This window comes from Phyllopteryx taeniolatus, chromosome 1 (assembly GCF_024500385.1).
Source record: "Phyllopteryx taeniolatus isolate TA_2022b chromosome 1, UOR_Ptae_1.2, whole genome shotgun sequence".
Taxonomy (NCBI): domain Eukaryota; kingdom Metazoa; phylum Chordata; class Actinopteri; order Syngnathiformes; family Syngnathidae; genus Phyllopteryx; species Phyllopteryx taeniolatus.
Window position 1 is genome coordinate 7,033,064 of NC_084502.1, and position 20,925 is coordinate 7,053,988.

At 43.0% G+C, this 20,925-nt stretch overlaps 1 protein-coding gene across 4 annotated transcripts; it reads right to left on the bottom strand.

The window, feature by feature from the left end:
- Positions 1-1,390: 1,390 nt before the first annotated feature.
- dennd2c (DENN/MADD domain containing 2C) lies at positions 1,391-20,522 on the bottom strand. 4 transcript variants are annotated; one of them, XM_061767398.1, is made up of 21 exons: positions 20,264-20,521; positions 17,672-17,725; positions 15,212-15,650; positions 14,719-15,118; positions 12,367-12,491; positions 11,834-11,916; positions 11,279-11,425; positions 10,163-10,241; positions 9,891-9,935; positions 8,800-8,984; positions 8,559-8,668; positions 8,015-8,084; positions 7,474-7,551; positions 7,170-7,310; positions 4,778-4,926; positions 4,479-4,656; positions 4,242-4,283; positions 3,442-3,568; positions 2,889-3,131; positions 1,966-2,052; positions 1,391-1,877 (listed from the first exon to the last, which is right to left on the bottom strand). In XM_061767398.1, the coding sequence occupies exons 3-21, from the start codon at positions 15,534-15,536 to the stop codon at positions 1,846-1,848; spliced, it is 2,646 nt and encodes an 881-aa protein (XP_061623382.1). In that variant the 5' UTR covers positions 15,537-15,650; positions 17,672-17,725; positions 20,264-20,521; the 3' UTR covers positions 1,391-1,845. The 4 variants fall into 4 exon arrangements, with proteins under 4 accessions (XP_061623382.1, XP_061623370.1, XP_061623375.1 ...); XM_061767386.1 differs by having other exon boundaries at positions 14,719-15,650; positions 20,264-20,522; XM_061767391.1 differs by lacking the exon at positions 17,672-17,725 and having other exon boundaries at positions 14,719-15,650.
- Positions 20,523-20,925: the final 403 nt, after the last annotated feature.

Below are 20,925 nucleotides of genomic sequence, written 5' to 3' on the forward strand. Positions count from 1 at the left end.
AATTTGTAAATATTTTTGAAGCAAACCTACTAAGCAAGGAAGGGTGTGACCTAGAAATCGAATGGCTCGTCTGAAACCAGTACAACATCTGGCACCGTTAAATGTTTTAGTCCAAACAAAGTCGGTAAAGAAACACCCAAATCGAGTTTGAGTTGACGAGCGATCGACGCTTGCGGCGTACAATTGACCGTGTATCGGTTTAGGCCATCGACTTATCTTTATGGCTGTGGAGAGCAGTCACGTTGCTCACCAAATAACCTTTGGCCCTCGCTTGCTGACACATTCATGCAAACAAGGAAGGGAATATATCCTCATGTGACTCAATCTTTCCTTGATTGGGATATCGGGAAGACACAGGTGAGGCCACGGCGTCCGGAGATGAGTCCCAAGTTTCCACGTTTCTGCCGCCAGATCCCGATTATCGCCTGGCAACACATGCAGCATGTACACTTGCTGCATGTACATTCATTGTATTTCTGCATTTAACCCGTCACATTGCACATGACGCTGTTTTACTAAGGCACTGGTTTTCAAACCATTATGACAGTGGGGGGCGTTAATTAAACCCTAATTTGAAACCCTAACCCTGTTTTGAAACCCTAATCCTGATTTGAAATCCTAATTTGAAACACTATACCGGTTTTGAAACCCTAACCCTGCTTTGAAACTCTAATTTGAAACCCTAAACGTGTGAAACCCTAATTTAAAACCCTGACCCTTTTTTGAAACCCTAACCGTTTTGAAATCCTAATTTGAAACCCTAATCCTGATTTGAAACCCTATACCGGTTTTGAAACCCTAATTTGAAACCCTAACCTTGTTTCGAAACCCTACTTTGGAACCCAAATCCTGTTTTGAAACCTTACTTTGAAACCATAACCCGTTTTTTGAAGCCCTAATTTGGAACCCTAAGCCTGTTTTGAAATCAAATTCCATCCTTGCGTGTCTTCAGTTCCTCCTCGTTTCCATCACATATCCTGCCAGGATAAAATTGTTTGAACATTGTCTCCTTATCCACCTTCAAATTTCAAGAGCTTATTGACGATAATTGAGGAGCAAAGGGTGAAATTAGCAAATCAATGGGTATTTTTTTCCAATTCAAATCCCCACAAAATAGCGCTGTTGGTTTTGAATGACACGTCCCAAGGCACTGGACTCAAAAAGTGAAGATTGCTCGCAATGGATAATTACTTGTGCGATTTTTAGCCGCGCTTCGAAATCGAGGGATAATTGCTGCGCCTAGGCAAAAACCCAGCCATCCGTCCACTTCCGCCGAAATCTATTTCGAAATCTATTGGTGCATTCTCAAAACACGAAATTCAAACAGCCTTATTAGCGAGACTGTGTTCATGGGAGGTTGGAGCACGCACAAAGAAAACACAACCATGAATGCAATAGTGTCCTTGACGATTTAATTCAAATTAAAAAAAAAAAAAAAAAATAGTTCACAGGTTCTTAATGTGCAAAATGTATATAAAAATATAAATATGTACAAATCCAGTTTACGCTTGGGGAGAGGAGACTCATTCTGACACAAATGTTCTGCTCAGGCAGTACGTCTCAATTTTTAAGATCAGATGCAAACAAACGCCTTTCTATGTACAAAAAACATGTATCAACCTGCTACTAAGCACACTAGTTTACATTCCGCATGCGGATTAAGACTCAACTGGAAGAAGATCCCTCTCGCAGACGGAATTTGTTGCAGCCGCACGTTGACAAGAGGTCGATTAGAGGGCATATTTGTGGCTGGAAAGCTCCAAGACGTTTCCAGTGGAATCAATCACTTCCTAAAAAGTCACTTAAGAGTGGAAATCGGGAAACGGAGAAGCTGCTTGATCATTTTCATTTCATTTGCAGCAGCTTCATCTTGTTCCCTGAAATAAGCCAACAGTTATTAGCTGAGGTAAAAAGCGGTTACTTTTGGAAGAATAACAATCCTACAAATGATAGCATAAGACTCACCGAGCCCTTTAAGAAACTTGTTCACTCCGCTCGGTTCCGGGTCGGGAGAAGAGTCCAAATATTCAGCCACCCGGACTTCAAACAGACCTGTAAAGGAGTAACACGTTACGGATATTATTGCATGTTGATCCGTCCCCAAAAAATGACGCATAAACTGCAGTGGGATTATATTCCAGTGCACGTAAGGATAAAGGTGCAGGAATTGTGTGTGCTGTGTCGAATGGGATTTGATTTATTTGAGGTTTCTTTGTTGGTTTTTTTAAACAAAGCCCACTTCCAACAAAGTAGGGATCTTGTGTAAAACGCTAAATCAAAACAGAATCCAATGATTTGCAAATCCTTTCCAACTTATGCACTGCAAAGACAAGATCATGTTCAAACTGATGAACGTTGTTGTTATTCTGCAAATAGCGGCTATGAGGCAACCAGACTAAATTAAGCTGATTTCCAGAGTTCGACATAGGTGCTCGGCACCCAAAATGCCAGCAGATGGAGCCAAAGCAATATTTTTGAGACGTGGCTCGGGCCTAAGCGCAAAAACAGTGACAAGCGACTTTTCAGTCAATATCAGAGGTCAAATAGGTCAAACCGCGAACCACGCAGGGCTTCACTATTTGAGGGGGAAACAAGTTGCACAGGAGGGCAGTCTATCGCTCTGATACGTTTGGAGAAGCCAGCCGCCACATGAAAGTCATCTTGTATTCGATATATAAAGAAAGGCTACGTCCAACTTGCAAAGCCCAACATTCGGGATCGTGGGTGCGCCCTGTTAGTAGATCCGCTTTCATGTCGTGCTGCGTGTACGTACAGTCGAGTTTAAATCAGACCCATCGTTTTGGAGTTAAAATGAACACAGTGCCCCAATTCTTTCGTAAGGTGCCCTTGCTTTTTTGCTTTTATGAATGAGACACGATGAGCATTACCTCTTCCTCCCCCCTTGCGCAGCTCTTTGTCCTGAATGAAGCCGGCGAACATCTGAGATTCCATGAAGAGCTGCAGGAACTGACGGACGCCGCGCGACGGGTGAGACTTGCGGAAGTTGTCGCGATGGAGCTCGCGGCTCCCGCTGGACGACTCGACCATGTGGAGAGGATAGTGGCCCACCAGCTCCACGAAGAAGCGCACAAAGGCCTCCGACACCAGGGAGCGCAGGTCCACCGGCTGGCCTGGATGCGACCCGAAAGGTTAGACTTTTTCTTCTTCGGCAGATGTTTACGGTGTATGTGCATGACGGACGGATAAGCAAGCTATTTATTATTTATGTGTATGGGCGGACGGATTTGAATTATGTACAGTTTCTCCAGATGTTTACGTTCGGTGTTGTAATTGAATGGACGCAGATGTTCACGAGTATGTATGCGCATCGTGCGATTGAGGCGATAGACTCGGTGTCAAAATACACGCGGGAACCCGGAAGGATCTGGCCGTCCTCCAATGCGGCTCGCGAATCAAATAAGCGCCGCCGTCGCGACCGACCTTCAGACGCGGCGTCGTCGTCGTCGCCGTCGCCGTCGTCCCGCTCCAGAATATCTTCCCGCTCTTCCAGAATCTGCTGCAATGCTGCTTGCAGTTTACTGGGCAGGATGCAGTCCTCATCCCCGAGCTGCACCGCAAGCAGGCGCAATGTTACACAATTTGATTTTTTTTTTTTTTTTGTCATCATTGTATTGATTTTTTCAAATACATAATAATAATAATAATAATATTAACTGCATTCAGAGGGCTTTATTATCTCACAGAATTTTTTTTGCTGTATATGGTGCAGTCTAAATATCAGCGGTATCTCTGAACTTAACCAATAACCATCAATAGAAATCCATATTACAATATGGAACAATAAAGACATTTCTATGTATATGACATAGGTGATTGTTTTCTATGGTCGCTTTTGCTTTGTTTGTGGTAGTTGAATTTTCATTTTCTTTTCATTGATATACAAGATGTTACTGATACAATTCTATTAGCATATATACAGTAGGAATAAAGATTGGCACATATTAGCATTTCTTACTTATTATTAGATTACTATAGTACTGTATTAATGTTCATAAAAAGTAATAGTTAGTGTATATCGGATTCTAAGGAAGTAGAGATTGGGGTATGAGTATACTATTTGACTTCAATTTTGTTTGTTTTGTTGTTCTTTTTTAAAATCATATAAATCATATACTGTTTGGTTGAAATTCAAAAAAGAATAATAATCCTAAAATCAATCAATCAAAGCTCAGCCCATCAATCCCAAAATACATTGCAATACTGTTTTTTTTTTTACACACCTGAGTGACAATCTCATCTGCACACAAATCCACGATGAGCACCTGGAAAGAAAAGTCAAGAGAAAACAAAACCATTTGAGTCGAGCATCCTTCACATTCGAGGAAGGCAAAGACAAAAGAGTTCAAACCAACATCGACAAAAACAAAACAATATCTCTTTGTCGTCCATGACGCACAAGAAGTAAATACAATATAAATACGGTAGTTGAGTAAAGTAGAGAACGAGTTGTGACCGACCTCCTCTATAGGGAGTTCGAGAACCTGCGGCAAGCTCGGGGCCAGCACCCCGATGAGGAAAGGCGTGGGCGAGCAGCTGATGTCCAACATGCTGGTCGGAAGCACGGGCACGAAGGTGTGCTGCCAGGTGAACGGGTACAGCAGTGCCAGCGCTGCGTGGCCGCAACGGGACAGCGCACTAGCAAGTCCGATAAAACACCCAAGGCAAACTTTGAGGCGAGGTGAAGAGATGTCTTTCCCTGAGGCGTGCCATTAAGAACAGAACAGATGTGTGTGTGTGTGTGTTTGGGTGGGGGCACCTGAGTTTTTCAGCAACAAAGATGACCCTCCTCTCAAGCAGAAGGGAGGCGAACACCTTCAGAAGCTTCCCCACACTGAGACACTGGAGCAGCGTGTCAAAGTCCACGTGCTCCAGTCTGGAGTCGACGGGACGACACAAAGTCAGCACCTGCAATGACAGTGGGCTCTTATTTATTTGCTGTGCTTGTTTGTTGTTTTTGTTTTTTGACTATTGCAATATTGTTTCACATTACTGAGTCATAAATAATTCCGGGGTCTGATAAAACCTTCCATCACGCTTACGTGTATCTGAAGGCTTTCCAGTTTTGCGCTGAATTGTTCCCAATTTAAAAAAACGGGATCTTTGGAGCAAATTTCAGTTCGTGACCCCCCTACGTGCTTTGCGGGAAATATCTAGCATTGGAACACATTGAAGTGGAGGCAGCACTCAGCAGAAAGTAATCAAGCATCCATCATTTTACACTTGTGACTATATGAGTCCCGGATTTTTTAGGATGATATATTTTCCCCAAGACCATCACGAAAAACGACTGATATAATAATAATAATAATATTAGAGCATGATAATGCAAGTACATTCTAATTCTAATAACAATGAACATTGACATTGTAATGCAGAACAACAAATAAAATGTCTTGGATCAAAACAGAAAATTGGACTCAAACAAATATGAAACATTTGGCACAGAGGTATAAACAGTCATTATTACCTTTAAAAGGCAATATACTGCCAATCAAGTTTCCAGTTGGTTCAGAAAAAGTGCCAAGTAGCGACATTAATAACAACACAACGAGTAGATGAAAGCAACCCGTTTTGCACGACGATTCAAAAGTCTGCAGCCTTTCCGTTGTCAACATGTTCGATGGCGACATCTCTCACAATAGTGAGTACGCTATATACTGCACAGAATGCCGGCGTCACGTCCGTATTTGCATTATCGGGCCAAGAGTTCCATGATTTCAAGATGCCGGGAAACGGGAAATGTCATCGTGCGTTTTTTGTTCCCAGCTGAAGAAATCGTGCGGGATGGTTGTGTTTAAAATGTCACCCTGAGGTTTGAAGTTGTGTTGTCTTTGTTGTGACTTCATACACATTCGACATACCAGCTCGTTGGTGTTAGTGGGAAGGCCGCGTTCATCTGGTTTGAATCCAAAATGTTCTCGCATCGTCGCGGTGGCGTTAGGCTTTGGAACCAATTCCATTTGTGCAGCTCAACTTTATGTCAGAAAACTTAAAGCTTCGTGTACGCGAGCGCCTGCATTTCAAAAGCGCGCACACACACACACACTGACACGCACGCGGCAAATCAAATGGGGAGTCCCCGCCCTTCACTATCTGATTGGTTTAGAGACCATGATGGGTTTCATGTGTGTGCTTTTAAGTCTCGGAAATGTTTTTTTCTTCCTCAAGTGACTGGGACCTCTACATACCCTCTGTTTTTGGTTTCTTTTTTTTTGAGGCATCATTCAGAAACTAGAGAGCATATGTGACCCAATTAGTCGCACACTAGAGTCCCGTCTCGCCCCCCCCCCCCCCCCCCCAGAAAAATCATTGCCGGATTTCCAGCACACTACGGAGTACTAAGCCATTGCTCTGCGTCATAAGATGCAAATTGATCGCAGTTTACGCGTCCCTGCTAATTTTTGTGCGTCTCAGACGCGGGACGCACATCAAAACGAGATCCCTGATCAAGTTATATACTATTAAATACTATAAAGACAAATGTGTTCATATAAAAATGTTGGTATTTTCAAACTCCAGAACTTGTGGATAAACAAGCATATATTTTCAAAGGGACAGTAAAGGCTGCTCAGAAGATCGTGGGGGACGCAACCCGTCCTCTTTCGTCCGCTCCCCTCAGGCGGGAGGCTACGGAGCATCCGATGCAGGACCACCAGGCTCAGGAACAGCTTCTATCCGGAAGCTGTTAGACAATTACACTCGAACAGTGCTCTGTCGCCCCGACACGATCAACACTTCTTTTCAAGTACCATGAAAATATCATGTAAATATTATGTGCAATTCAAGCATCTGACATTTGTATTTTCACTGCATCCAAATCCTTGCTGCATTTGCACCTTTGCACACATTCACAACTTGCAAATAAGCATTTTTATCTTTTTTTTAGCTCATCTTGTCTTATTTGATTTTCTTATACTATTCATATTTAACAAGTATTGAGACCTCGGGTGTGGAATTCCGTGCCATATCATGCATAAATGTGTGTTGGCATGACAATTGAAGCCCTTGAATCCTTGAACTTATCGTTTCCAAATCTCTCTGAAAGAGAGGATGCAGCCTTCCGCAGACAGCCTCACACAACTCACAGAATGGAGTGGTTGAAGAAGAAAGACAAAACTGCTAATTAACACTTCCCTTCAGTGGTTTACCTCATTCCCAGAGCCAGGAAGGAAACTCTTGACCATGACTGTGCGGCCTGGAGCTGGGAAAGGCGCTTCCATCACACTGCGCATGAAAGGGTACACTAGTGCCGGGGAAATCTCTCGGCGCCGCTCCACCTCCTCCAGAATCTGTGCAGAAGGAGGCGGCAGACAAATTCTTGTCACCTCAAAGTGAAAATGCAAGATTATTTCGTATGTAGTCTATCAAAATGGTTGGTCGCTGCCCCGCTGTAAAAACCGCTGTGTCGCCTGAATAAAAAATGTTCACTGCGGCAGTGTGTGCTTGCTTTACCTTGGCAAACAGGTTAAAACAGCCCAACTTGCTGACGACACAATGAACCTCGGGGAGCCTTTTGCCCTTTCCGCTGGGCTTTAAGAAGACAAAGATTTTGGATGTTAGACACACCTATGACATCAATGCCCGATTGTTAACAGCTCAGCGAACACTAGGTTTGACAGCAGGAGACTTTACAGCAAACAAAGCTGGGTTTAAAAGCCCTTTATAGTCAAAGGCAATAAATAGCTAAGTCAGTGTAACAAGAGTCTTGTTTATGACAGAAGCAGCAATTGTATGCAACGGTAAAACTCAAGATCTCGGCCAGCGCACAATCGGCCAAAGCCGCACAATACAACAGCAAGGCCATATAACTTCAACCCAAAAAGAAGAAAGTGTTTTGACGGCTCCCTGTAAAACAAAAAACGGGGGATATTCTTCCCCGCTTCCAGTCATGTGGTTTATGGTCTGCGACTCACACGCACTGGGCCTCCAGAGTTGAGTAAGCGTGTGGCCGGCTGCCATGTCATCACAAAAACATCACACCAAAGTGACTCACCAGGATCTTACGGCAGTAACAAAACCAGCGGCTCCCGTCCTCTCCAGTCAGGACGAAGGAGAAGGTCTCGCTGCAAAAACACACACACAAAAACTCGATCGTCAGGCCTTCAAAGATCCAAATTCACTGATGCCGATTGGAATTGTCTTTTTACACAGCAAACGAGTAAGACATCGCGAAGATGAACATTGAGGGATATTGGGAATGTTCACTTTGAGGAGGAGGAGCACAAAGAGGAAGTAGGTCATTGCGGTGCGGGTAATAATAGTCATCGCGGACCAACGAAGATAGACACTTAGCAGGTACAACATGAGCTATACCTGCCAATCACAAATGCTGCCTTTACTGAGATGATAGTAATCCTCAGTTTGGTTAGTGTTGGTATCCAGAGAAGCCACTTTTTGGAACAATATCTTTGTTATTGTGGTTGGACTGCATCAGACTGAAAACTGCTGAGCGAACTATGTAGCGCCGAACTGTATTTACTGACATTGGTTTTCTGAAGCGTATCCTTTACACATTGATGCAATGCGAAATGGCTGACCTCGGTGTGTGCGCTGAAGGCTTCCAGTCACGTATGTCAGGGAAGCAGAATTTGGGAATGACCTTCAGTTGATCTTCGGCTTCCTTCGAGAGTCTGGATGACTTTTCAAACTGAAACGGAACAACTCACATTTCAAATCCACGAGGCGCTGTCAAGTGGAAGAACATATTTACACTTGCTACAGGGAAAAATCACAATCAATCAGTTCATCGATCATCAGAAGAAGTCAGAAGCAATGGACCATTTTGGGGAACTGTTGTGTTATTTCCGGGGAGTAGGTGTTGGCCGGCGAGCCTTTCCTCAGAGACACCACCACAAAGATCTGGAAAAGCTGCTGCTGTTGCGCCTGGATCAGGTCTTTCTCCAGCGTGCGGTAGCCGGACCTGCGCTTCAGCGTCGACCGTCTGCGCACGGATCTCCTCAAACCTGCAAACCACCGCGCAGTCAAGAGTCCACATTTCACAAAACTTAAGTTTGCTGTGATTGGTAGAAAATGTATTTCTTGGTCACTTTTTTAAGGTCAAAGCACAACAGGGAAGTTTTTATAGTTTGCTTTTTTTCTATATTTCAAGCAAATTCGGACCAAGAAAACAAGCCAGCAAAACTGGGAACACAAATGTCTGAAAGTACTGTACTATAATTCCGGCAATGTCTACGCTCTCAACATCAAACGACAAACAATCTCCTGCCACACTTTGATCAAAAGAAGATGCAATTATTCATATGATGGGACCGTTTCCATTTAAACCCAATTATTCTTACACTTAAATATTAATCGTCGGCACATTTCTGAGGATCTGCGGGTTTTTAAGGCTTGAAAGGTTTCTTATTATATGACAATATTTCAAATCTGTGCATCGGGTCATCCCGTCACTCTTTATACTGTCCGCACAATATTTCGATGTGATCCATTACTCTTGCTCTGTCTCAATATATTATGTTTAAATGTGTTTGGATTGTTTGTTTACAGAAAAAATGGAAAAAGTCTTTCTTCTCTCAGTGGCATTTGAAGAGCTTTTGAGGACAGCTTTTAGGGTTACGAGTCATTTGAAAGGCTCATTTTGGAAAAATATTCGTACGTCTTTGGAAGGTTTCGCCGACACCCTGAGCTTACATTTTACGGTAAGTTTAGCGATTCCCCGTTGTTTTGATGGCCATTTCAAACATAAAGTGTGACATTAAGTGAGGCGGCGTCGCTAAGAATCTCGGATATTATCCCAGTCGAGCGTCAAATGAAGTCATATTGCTGATACTTTGGGCGTCATTGGTGACGTCATCTTTCACACAAATGGAAAATGCAGACACGTAAAACGGCCCCCTTCCGCGCGATACCTTTGCCGTTGTCTTCAGGGTCGCTCTCGGTTCCACTGGTCTCCCCTTGCAAATGAAAAAAAGGAAGAGATTAGCGAGACGCAGCGGCGCGGAAAGGGCTTCTAAGCGGCGTCGCTTGCAGACAGTCGGCCTTTGTTTCTCAACTGGCGTTGTCGGCCACGTTGGTCCTTGTGTGTATTTTATACGTAGCACTTAGAATACAGACACGTGGGACATGTAGGATAGGTGAAGCTGCAAGTCTGCGTGTGCGGCTGCCAATGTGTACGTCTCACCTCGTACTGGAAATCCTTGATTCTTCACTCTCTTCCTACCTCGCTTGTCATCAAATATGGTCTCAATCTTATTAACGTACTGTGTGATTGAAAACACACACACACACACACGCACGCACAGACAAGGACACACACGAATCTGTTAGACCCCTTGACGTTGTAGCCATTACAGAATGGTGATCACCGAGAAGCGTGGCATAAATGGCGAAAAGCTATTTAAGAAATAATAATAATAATGATAATGAATCATGTTAAATCCGACATTGAAAATGGAGGTTTGCGAGCGGACACAAACTCCAGAGTGGAAGTCCTCACAGGAAGTCGAACATTTGAACAGGCCAAATGGGCACTGCCAGTACAATGGACGTGGGGGGGTTCAGTCAACCCTCCAATGCAGAATGCCCCTGGAGGTTGTACAATCTGGAATTTGACCTATGATTATGATTTATTATTATATCCTCAAAATCAACCAGCGTCCCGGGAAAAGATTGGGTTTGACTTTATTGGACAGTGGCAAACGTGGCTACGTGGCTACGTGGCTACGTGGTTACGAGCTACAACAGTCAAGTGAAAGAATGTACAGTACGTGTTCAACTTTTAACATCATGTCTCGAAATAAACATTTACACCGATTTCCGGCACAGAGCTCTGAACAGTAGTAACGTGAACGCCGACACAAGCTGAGAGTCTTGGCATGAATAGGTAATATAGAACAGCAACATCAGGGTTTGTTCTCGTAAATACAAGTCAGCGTTGCATCTAAACTCTTTGAAGTTGTTATCGTAAGGTCAAATTACATATGACTACCATTACATATAGTTTTAAAGATAAGTTTCAATTGCTACAGTACCTTCCTGTTAAAGATCGTCTCTGTCAAGTCACTTTCTACCGCCATGGCTCATGTTGTTGCGTCTTTATTCGCATAAACGTGCTCCTAAGTCGCTCTACCGCTCTCTCTCGCTCGTTCAGTCTTCTACTTCCTGCTACACACAACACCGCCTTCACTTGTATCCTCCACCTTAAGGGGGATGACGTCACTCGTTCTACCACATTGCAGCAGAGCTGTATCACGGGCTGAATGTCGCGTGGAAGGCGATGACAAAATCAAACTATTACCTGAGGTGTCTTCTGCATTTTATAATCGCTTATGCGCCGGGGGGTGGCAGGCTTGGCAGTATCTGCAGTGGTTGCCCTTAAAGGTGGCATTGTCTTCCTCACGTCTTTGCCAGAGCCCCCCTTTATGGGCTGGGGTTTTGTGTGGAGCTGTAAAACAGTTTGTAAGAATGTCAATGTCATGACTTTGTCGGGAACTTTTGCTCTAAAGTGAATCCCCGCAATTTGAAACTGCTGCAAATAGCAAAAATCCAGGCCGAATTGACACTCGCCCAAAAAGGTCTTTCATTGCCAAAAGATGCCACAAGATGGCGGCAAAGCACTTTTTTTCTACTCGACATGGCTATGGCCTGACTCAATGAAGACCCTCCCTCCAGTTCAACATAGCTGCTTGGCACCAAGATACCACCAGATGCCCCCAAAGCAGAATTATTATATTAGACATGGCGTTCGCCTGAGCAAATAGCAAGCGATAGGTTCCCTCAAAAAATTCATGAATAGGCAAATTTGCAAATGCTGAACTGCGATTATTGAAGGTTCACTGTATCGATTCCTTACCTTTGTGCCGTGAAGTCTGGCGATAGGAAGGCACATTGGGACTAACTTGACATCCTCATAAGGATTATCTCTGGTCACTTCACCTGACGAGAAACCAAGTAATGGCAGAAATTTAAATACCGAATCAAACTCAATAAACCCCAAATTTCAAGCGTGGAACAGATAGCTGCAATTGCCAAGATTAATGACCCGAGGGTCGCCTGCGCGCAAAGATGATGAGTCCGAGAGAATAGTCAAGTAATATGACTGTTATTAACTACACGTGCATGGTCAGTGACAGCGACGTACTGTATATGCCATCGGGCCATCCTCCGTTTATTTACGGTACTGCATGTGTGTATGGCACTCCAAAAACAAAAACAGCATAACTTCATCCCATGTCGAAATGTGAAGTACTGTTCCAAACACAAAAACAATTGAGCATGAAAAGTCTCATCGTGTGTTGCGTGTCGCTAAAATCTTTGCCCGTTGACTACAAAAATGCAAACCAGGCGATCGCTAACTTTGAAGAAAAACACCCAAGGTTAACTCACAGACAATGTCTTCATAAATATTATCATCAGAATATGCATGGTGAAGGCCTGAGTGTCGAGCCTGGCTTCCCAGCGTGCCTTGCTTCACCGTCGGATGAAGCGCATCCTCGTACTCAAAGGACCTCCTGTAGAATTATGGGATGGAAGACAAGTGAAAGGCAATTCACATAATGCTGTTACCTTAATAGTCTTAGTTTCATTACGTTGACACCTAGAAAATGATAGAAATAGACAGTCGCCGTGACGTATATACTGTTAGCTCCAGGTGATGCCATCTGTCATGTTTTGTGATAAACTGTTAAGAAATGATTTATGCAGTTGCAACAGTGTGAAAATGAACCATTTATTACTTAATTAATTAACAGTAACTAGGGAATAGCTTTAGCTTTTTTTTTTTTTTCATTATGTCTTCCATTAGGATTTATGTATATGTGTGTGCTCTTTACTTTAGGTAATACCTGTAGTGCAGTTTCAATTTGCTTTGACAATTTGCTTTTTTGTTCTGTTTTCATTTTTGCTTCGGATGTTTCTTTGATTCATCTGAATTACTGCCTTTGTGCGCAAATTGCATGATATAAATTAACCTCCCTTGCCTAATGTCTGCTGAGTTCACAAGTAACAATACACTTATATGTAAGGAGGACTCAGGCAGTACTTATAGATGCAGCTAAACCGATGCAAGATGTAAAAAAAAAAAAAAAAAAAGCTACACAGTTACATTTGGTAGATAATGCCAATTTAATTCAAAGTAATTATCGAAAGTCAAGCCTTAGTCTAAACAGTATTTTATACTGTGAATATGTGCAAATGTCAACTCAGATTTACATAGTTGAGAATGTAGACATTAACCCATTCACCGCCAGCCTTCCCAGTTAACATGGATATTTGACTTCTAAAGCCGTCAATGGCAGTGAATGTGTTAAATACCTCATAGAATATAATATTCAAGCATATCACCGTCACACAACCACATGGGTGTGACCGTCACAGGCCTGCCTTGTCTGAGGTCATATTCGTGAACAAGTCAGGACTTGGATGATCGACAGTTATGTAAGTGAATGCCAGCGAGCGCACGAGCAAGCCAAGAGATGACGACGCTGCTGAGGTTTGGTGGTGGGGGTTCAACATTCTGAAATAGTAGGGAATAATGCTGGCAGATACAATGTGACATCACACTTGGATGCAAGCCGCCACATCTATCAGAGCAAGGCCTTAATAACACTAAAAATAACCATTTCTGCTGATATAGTAAAAACAGAATGACTATTCTTGTACTGAATCGATAATTATCGTAATTTCTCGTGTATAATGCACATTTCCGTGTATAGTGCGCATTATACATAGATATAAGGGGGGGGGAAACGTTCACATTTTATAAACGTATGCCGCCATCTAGAGGTTATGAAAAAGCTGTACACTTTCATTCCAAAACACCACCGACACCTAGAGGTTATGAGATAGGTGTACACTTTCATTCTAATATGCCACCGCCACCTAGTGGTTATGAAACGGTTGTAACCTACACTTTGATTCCAATATGACGGGGGTACGTATGACTGCATATATGTACAGTTGTGCAAGTTAATATACACTGTTGTTGTTCTTGTAAATACGACTGATGACTGAACAACAACCATCATTCATTTCTTTATGGTTATGTTTTGTTGAATGATAATGCTTTTCTGAAAGGCTTGACCGTTTAATTTGAACCCCATTAAAATCAAATTAAATGTGTTTCGCCTGGAATTGTACCCATCTTACAAATTCTGCCTGGGTAATCAAACATGAGCATAACTGTGTGTTTTCTCATTTACTAAATAAAAGTAGGGCTGTGAATTTCAAAATAAGAGCAAGTAAATAATAAAGACTATTACGTGTTCAAATAAAGTGGTTAACTTCAGAATAATTCTTTGGGAAAAAAACTAACAAAATACAGATAATACTTCATTTTGATCATATGTTTAGAAGCTAAATCATGCATTGTAAAAATGCATTATACATAGGTAGAAGGGTTTTCCATAATTTGGAGGTCAACTTTGGGGGTGCGCATTATACACGAGAAACTACGGTAACAATACAATAGTTCCGATACAAGTCCAATATCAAACTGGAAGATGAACATTGTCAAACGCAAGTTGCAACTTTTCATGCCCCAATTTGGAACGTCTGCCTTAGGTAGGAAAAGTATACAGCGCAACCTTTAAAGTCGAAGTTCCTATGTTTATTATTTACTACTGGAACATTTGGGTTGAATTCTGAACAACTTGGTTGTTGAACGTATTAAATTTAAAAATAAGAGATTTCACTGGCCCATAATCCCTCTCAATTAGCAACATTAGTCCATCAACCCACCTGTTATTTTTATGCCTTGAAAGTCCGTTGGTCCTGGCGACAGGACATGGAGGAGGTGGGAAGCTTGGCGGGTGGGCTCCCCTGCGACCTCTTCCACTGGGCTGGTTGGTGTGAGTTGATCTGCTGCTCCGTGGCACTGCGTCCTTTTTGGCTCCCTGATACTTGAACGTCCGCTGTGGTTTTGGAGGAGCTTCGCCTAAGGACCTTGCGCCTTTCTCCCAAAGAAATCGGTCCTCCTCGAGATTCCGCCAGAAACCCCGAGAAGTATAAAAGTTCCCAGCGGGCATGTTGTCTTCGTTGTCATTGGCTACGAGTGGTAGATGTTTGGACACGACATCACCATCTGAGATAGAGTCGGGTTTTAGCTCGCCATCGACTGTTATTTTGTCTGTGTTGGAATCTAAGAAAGGCAACATCGGTTTGTTTCCTGGGGTAGAGGTTAAATCTTTTGTGTTGCATTTCTGCAAGGGCTCAGACGTTTTACCAATCCTACCGTTTCTTGTCTGCGCTTGAGATTCCCGAAAATCTAAATCCAAACTCTGAGCTTTAGAGAGATCTTTAAGATGAAGGCCTCCGGTCGTGCCTTTGTTCGAACAGCCGTCGCGCAGGACATCCTCAGACGGAATTTGAGCGACGTTCAGAGGGTTGACCTTCGTTGCAACATCCTTGCTGCGACCTTCCCACTGGGAGATCCTCTCCCTGATGTTCCACCCCTGCTCGGGAGACTGGCGGCCCGGCCGTCCAACAGCAGCTCCGTTCTGCAGACGGTCCACTTTAGCACCCCCTCGCCTGCCCTGCTCCACACTCAGAGCCAGCATGTTCAGAGGGGGCACAAGTCAGCTGGCCGCCAGTTCTCCATTCGCGAGTGCGCCAAGGAAGTCTTAACGTCCCTTCTTGTTTTTCTGTTTGCCCCCTTATCTCCTTTTGTAAACCTAAAAAGGCGCACACACAGAAAAAAAACAAAAATAAAGAAATCACCCATTAACCACTCTGTGATTAAAAACAAGTCCAGACAGCTCACCGCCGGGTCAACCGAGGCGGACACGTGAAGCCATCTAGAAGTTTTGCGCCGAGCCAGAAAGAGCGTCAGCCAAAAATAAACGCAGTAAGAATAAGGAAATCAACGTGAAAACAGTGACAGGATCGGGGTTACTGCATGTCACGCACGTCTTGAGCTGAGACCTCAGGGGAAATTCTGCTCGTTTTGCCCTAACCCACATACATACAGTAGACGGCCAAATCTGAATTACCAATGACACAGCAGAACATTGAATCTTCTTTCACATGCGGGAGCTTCAAAATAGAAAACTGTACGTGCAAGTGTTGTGAAACGCTTTACGCAAGAATGCTAGGACGTATAAAAACAGCCTGCGACAAATACACTTGAGACAGATGGACATTTTCTACTAAGAGGAATATGGCCGTAGCCATCTGCGAGTTGTGGACCTTGTTTTAAACGTTTCCCTCTCAGACAAGTTAACATGATGCACAATATGCGAATGTAGAAGAACAAAAAAATACGACGTGGTCGTGCCGACACGCGGAGTGATTGCAGACCTCCATATCCAAGTGGTTGTATTCTGCCAAGTACCGTATGTGAGGACAAAGTCATCTCATGTCTGAAGTCACTCATTGCAGTATACAGAAAACTAATTTTGTTTTTGTGTTTTTCCATAGCACTTTGAAAAAAAACTTGAATGGCAATGAACACATCAACTACTTCCTTACAAATCTGTTAAAAGAAAGCATGGTGAAGTAAATTAAACAAACCACCAGTTGGCAGCACAGTGTTGTTGTTGTTGTTTTTCTTTGTTTGTTTGTTGTCTCCTTTCTTTTCTCTGCGTCTGGCCCCTCTCAAACCTCGCTTGCTCTTTCCGACTACATTTACAAAAAAATATTCATCACAATACAAACAATAGCGGGAAGAGATTAAACTACCGTGTCGCACGGCAGAACTGTTGTGGCACTAAAAAGCCATATTATATTGCATGACCGAGCAGTACAGGTTCAAAAAAAATAATATTACAAAGTCCGAGCCGCCTCAAGGTAAAAAATTAACTCACCCACGGCGTGAATAAAAAAAAAAATAACACTTGTCAAGGAGTCACAGCGGCGGAAGTAGTCGAGTAAAAGGTGATACGCTGACTTGATGGGAATAAACCCCGGTGGATAAGCGACAGTGCGGATTGCACGCAGTTCATCATCACAACAGCTGCTACCACCATTGAAGTCGACGTGTGTGTAGATAAACGACTGCTTTTGCAATCTATCTTTGACAACGTGCAGCCCAATTGCCAACAATTGCTGGGCTCCTGTCATACGGAAAACAATGTGAAATAAGGCCACTCATGTTGTCTAGTTTCTTTGCAGCAGTTTTCCCTCCCGCGCTACTTGCTTTGGTCTTCTTATTTCTTTAAACTCTTTACTTTAAAAGCCTATAAACAGTGTATTTTTTTTGGGGGGGGGGGGGGGGCAAGCTCAAACAGACTCCAACTGACTGACGAAACGGTGCTTCTTCAGCAAACTAGCTCGTCTCTGTTCGCTTCAGAGTAAACGGTGCGCATCAGCAGCCTACTGAAGCTGCTCAGAGGACAAATACTTTTTGGGGAAAAAAATGTATGTGACCCATAAAAAAAGATTGGCTTAATCGTCCAGCCCTTAAAAAATAGAAATAAAGAAATACAAATTGAAAAAAAATCAATCAATCAATGAGGCATTACTCGCTGTTGATCGTGGCCGACGTGTTTGCTTCTCTCTTTCCAATCATACATTCTAGCAAGTCTTTCCTTGCCAGCTGGCAAGCGCACGTCTTCAGCAATTTTTTTGCTATTCTGGAACCATGTGCGGCAGTTTTTAACTGTCTTACAACTCTGCCAATTTGGATTTTTCTTTTTATTGGTTTCAATGGAGCCTCCAACTTAATGTTCATTTTACTCTCCCAGAGCCAACCAACCTCTCTTCCTTGTGTATCTGATCTTCTCTTCCACTTGTGTTCAGCCAGTTCTGGCTGCAAATGAAAAAAAACAACAACAACAAAAAGTAAATAATAATAATAATTATAATACGAGGCCAGCATGACGTTTAATCTGCAGTTTGGGTATCCCAATTGTCAAGGAATAAAGGCTCATGAAAAAGATGAATCCGAGGATGAATTTAGTGCCTTTGTACTCGGATTAGAACACATTGTTTGGAGCTCTAAACAGGTTGTCCTAAAATAATAATAATAATAATAATAATAACTTTCTTTTCAGATTTCCATTTGCAGAGAGAAGAGTGAATAACTGCAGATTCGACCCCCTCAATAAATAAACATATTCATCAGCAGCACTCACCCTGACTACATCAATGCAGTCAGTGTACGCTTGAAGGAAAAAGGGGGGTTGTCAAATTCCACGACACAACTCATGATCTTTATAATGATATGAGCTAAATTCCATTGGAGTTATAATGAAGGAATTTGGGGAATACTTTTAACCAGAACCAAGTGCCATCTTTGTTTTGGCCTGACCTCAATCGAATGTGCGCTCGGACTGGAATGCGCTTCCAGTGGCGTGCCATGACAATGTGACAATGTGACAATGTGTCTCCCGAACTGACCCACTTGCATTATTTGCACATTTTCACAGGAAGGTCGGAGTTGTGTTTCCTGCACTGCAGGAAGACGGATCGGCGGGACGATCCGTAATTATGGTGCACGACTCGCAACCACTTATTTGAGCTATGTTAGGATGGGGCACATGCAAAACACGTGACGCTCATAAAAGAGCATCTTCGCAATAAATGAAATCCAGGAGAGAGTCGGCTTTTACATGAAAAAAAACACTGAGAACGGCGTGGCACGCTTGTGATCGTGCGCTGACTCATCACCCCGCCCCCCCCCGAAACTTACATGAGACCACAAAGCGTGAGGTAGCCTGTCATCACTCAAGCTCAATTAATCCTAATTGCACCTTCAGTGCAACACAACCCCCTCCCCCAAGATGAATCGCATGACACAGCACAGCAGGTGAGGTGTTATTGCACAGCTGTGGTTTATCAGGCACAATAAAGAAACCAAAAAAACAAAAAAAGGGAGGTCATGTGCTATCATAAGGCGGGAACGGAGTCGAGTCCCCGCAAATGCTGCATTTGAAGGCACTTTACATTTGAAGGCCAAGAGAGAGAAACGATTGCACTTTCAAAAGTCGTTTTTCGAATCCTATGAAGCTCGTAAAATTTGAAGAGAAGATGCGGACTGGACTGATCAAAATGTTCTGGGGGGGCGGAATGCGTCTCAAACATCACACAGAAACTTGGAGGTTGAACGGTCATCATGTGTGGCATCGCGTCAGCGTATCTGGTGAGCATCTGAAAGGATTCACTCCGCGAGCGTCTGCCGGATGATTTGGGGCGGCCAAAAAGGTGATCGAGACCAAAGAAAGAAGAAATGGGCAAGTAGTTCTCTGTGTCGCGGAACAGTGGGGCTAATTCACAAAATATCCACTCCACAGATACTTCCAAGCGGGGGGGGGCTGAAGCGCCATCATCATCATCATCAACATCATCATCATCGGGACCAATCCCAGATGAAGAGATGTCAGTGCAACATCGCAGACAACGTAAAGGGTTGTCGAATGGCCGACTCCGTCACCGGAGAATTCCAAAGGTCCTCCGGCATGAAGGATTCTCACAGAAAGGGTTTTTCGTGGCCGTGCAGCTGCGAGCGAGTCTCGCAAGTGTCGCAAGTGTCTGCGCTCTCGTCTCAAGCGGTGATTCGGAACCAGCGTGCCGGAAGACGCTCAGGTGTCCCGTGGGAAATTCATTCCAATTTCTTCAATTCATTGTTGCCTTTGTTCAACTATCAATGGCAGCAATGTACACTGAAATGGAGAACAATGAAATGGCTCTTTCAGAAGGTCCAAGCACGCATCACAACACACTCTTTGGGTGACATTTACGTTTGGTGGTGTGCCAAGAGAAACTGGGAGGTTTTGGGAAACACTCCGCTGAAGTGACTCAATGATCATCAGAAAGGGAGAGGAAAAAGGAACGGTGCCAACCTTTGAGCCACTATTAAGACAGCTGATCTTCAGCTTTGTGTCGACCAGACAAGTCGGAGAAACACATCATACAAGTCCAATTAAAAGATGCTACAGAATTTCAATAAGTAGTTTTGTACGTTGTATATATATATATATATATATATATATATATTTTTTTTTTTAATCTTCTATTGTAATTTTTTCTTCTTCTGTGTTCTTGTTATGCACGGACATGTGTCTGCAATAAGGATTATTATAAAGATCACTATAATGAAACCTTAAGTGCAACTTTCACATTTCACATCCAAAGGCAGCTACAAAAAAAAAAAGAAAAAAGTCCCGCACTGGATTTTATTGTCCCTTAAATGTCACATCGAATCAAACAAAACGCTGTAAATAAAATAGCCATTATCGCATGCAAATAAAGCGAGGCAAGACGTCATCAGTCGCTAACGATCATCAGTGGATTGTTTCTCCAACGAAACGAACATGGATGGATTTTAAAAGTCATAATAATAACGTACCCGTGGACTGAAGTGCAATTGTCATCCTCGTCCCGCTCGCCGATCAAATATTTGATTTAAAGTGAAGACTTGAGTGGCGCTCATCGTTCAATGAGAACTTTTGCGACGTGGAAATCTGACGGCGCCCAAAAAAGACGCAAGTGGCGATAAGACGGCAGCGCCAAATGGAAACATTCGGTTCGACTCACAAAAGTGTTGGCGAAACGGTGTCACTTATTTCTGTGCAGTCCAAAAACAACAAAGAAAGTGGCACAAAAAAAAAAAAAAAAGAGGAAAATTTTACTGCCCCTCGCCCGCCCTCAATTACAAGTTTGAACTACTCAACTCAAACCACTTCCGTTGACAGCTTCCAAAATAAAGCAACAAGCAAGTTGTAACGGTTTTCGAAATAACTTTTCAGTGCCAAACGATTACGATTTCACGTTTCACTTTTCCGTGGCAGTCATTTTGGAATACGGCTTGCAAGTGACTCAAGAATTACTTGTCATTTAAATTCGTGGAATTAAAAAAAAATAAATAATAATAATAATAAATGATTTAATTTTCATTTCAGCTCAGCCCAAGAGAAAAAAAAAAAAAAAAAAGATTTTTACAAGCGAAGTGTGGTCATACCAAACCAACGCAGACGATCTGCATTCATTGCAGCTTGACAAAAGTTAACT

Bases quoted from the DNA above. Each gene is read 5' to 3' on its own strand.
- dennd2c (XM_061767386.1), bottom strand. From the start codon at position 15,536: ATGCTGGCTCTGAGTGTGGAGCAGGGCAGGCGAGGGGGTGCTAAAGTG. The intron at 8,669-8,799 runs GTCCATTGCTTC...GTTCCGTTTCAG, and splicing joins CACAACAGTTCCCCAAAATG to TTTGAAAAGTCATCCAGACT. The intron at 4,927-7,169 runs GTAAACCACTGA...CTGTCATTGCAG, and splicing joins TTCCTGGCTCTGGGAATGAG to GTGCTGACTTTGTGTCGTCC.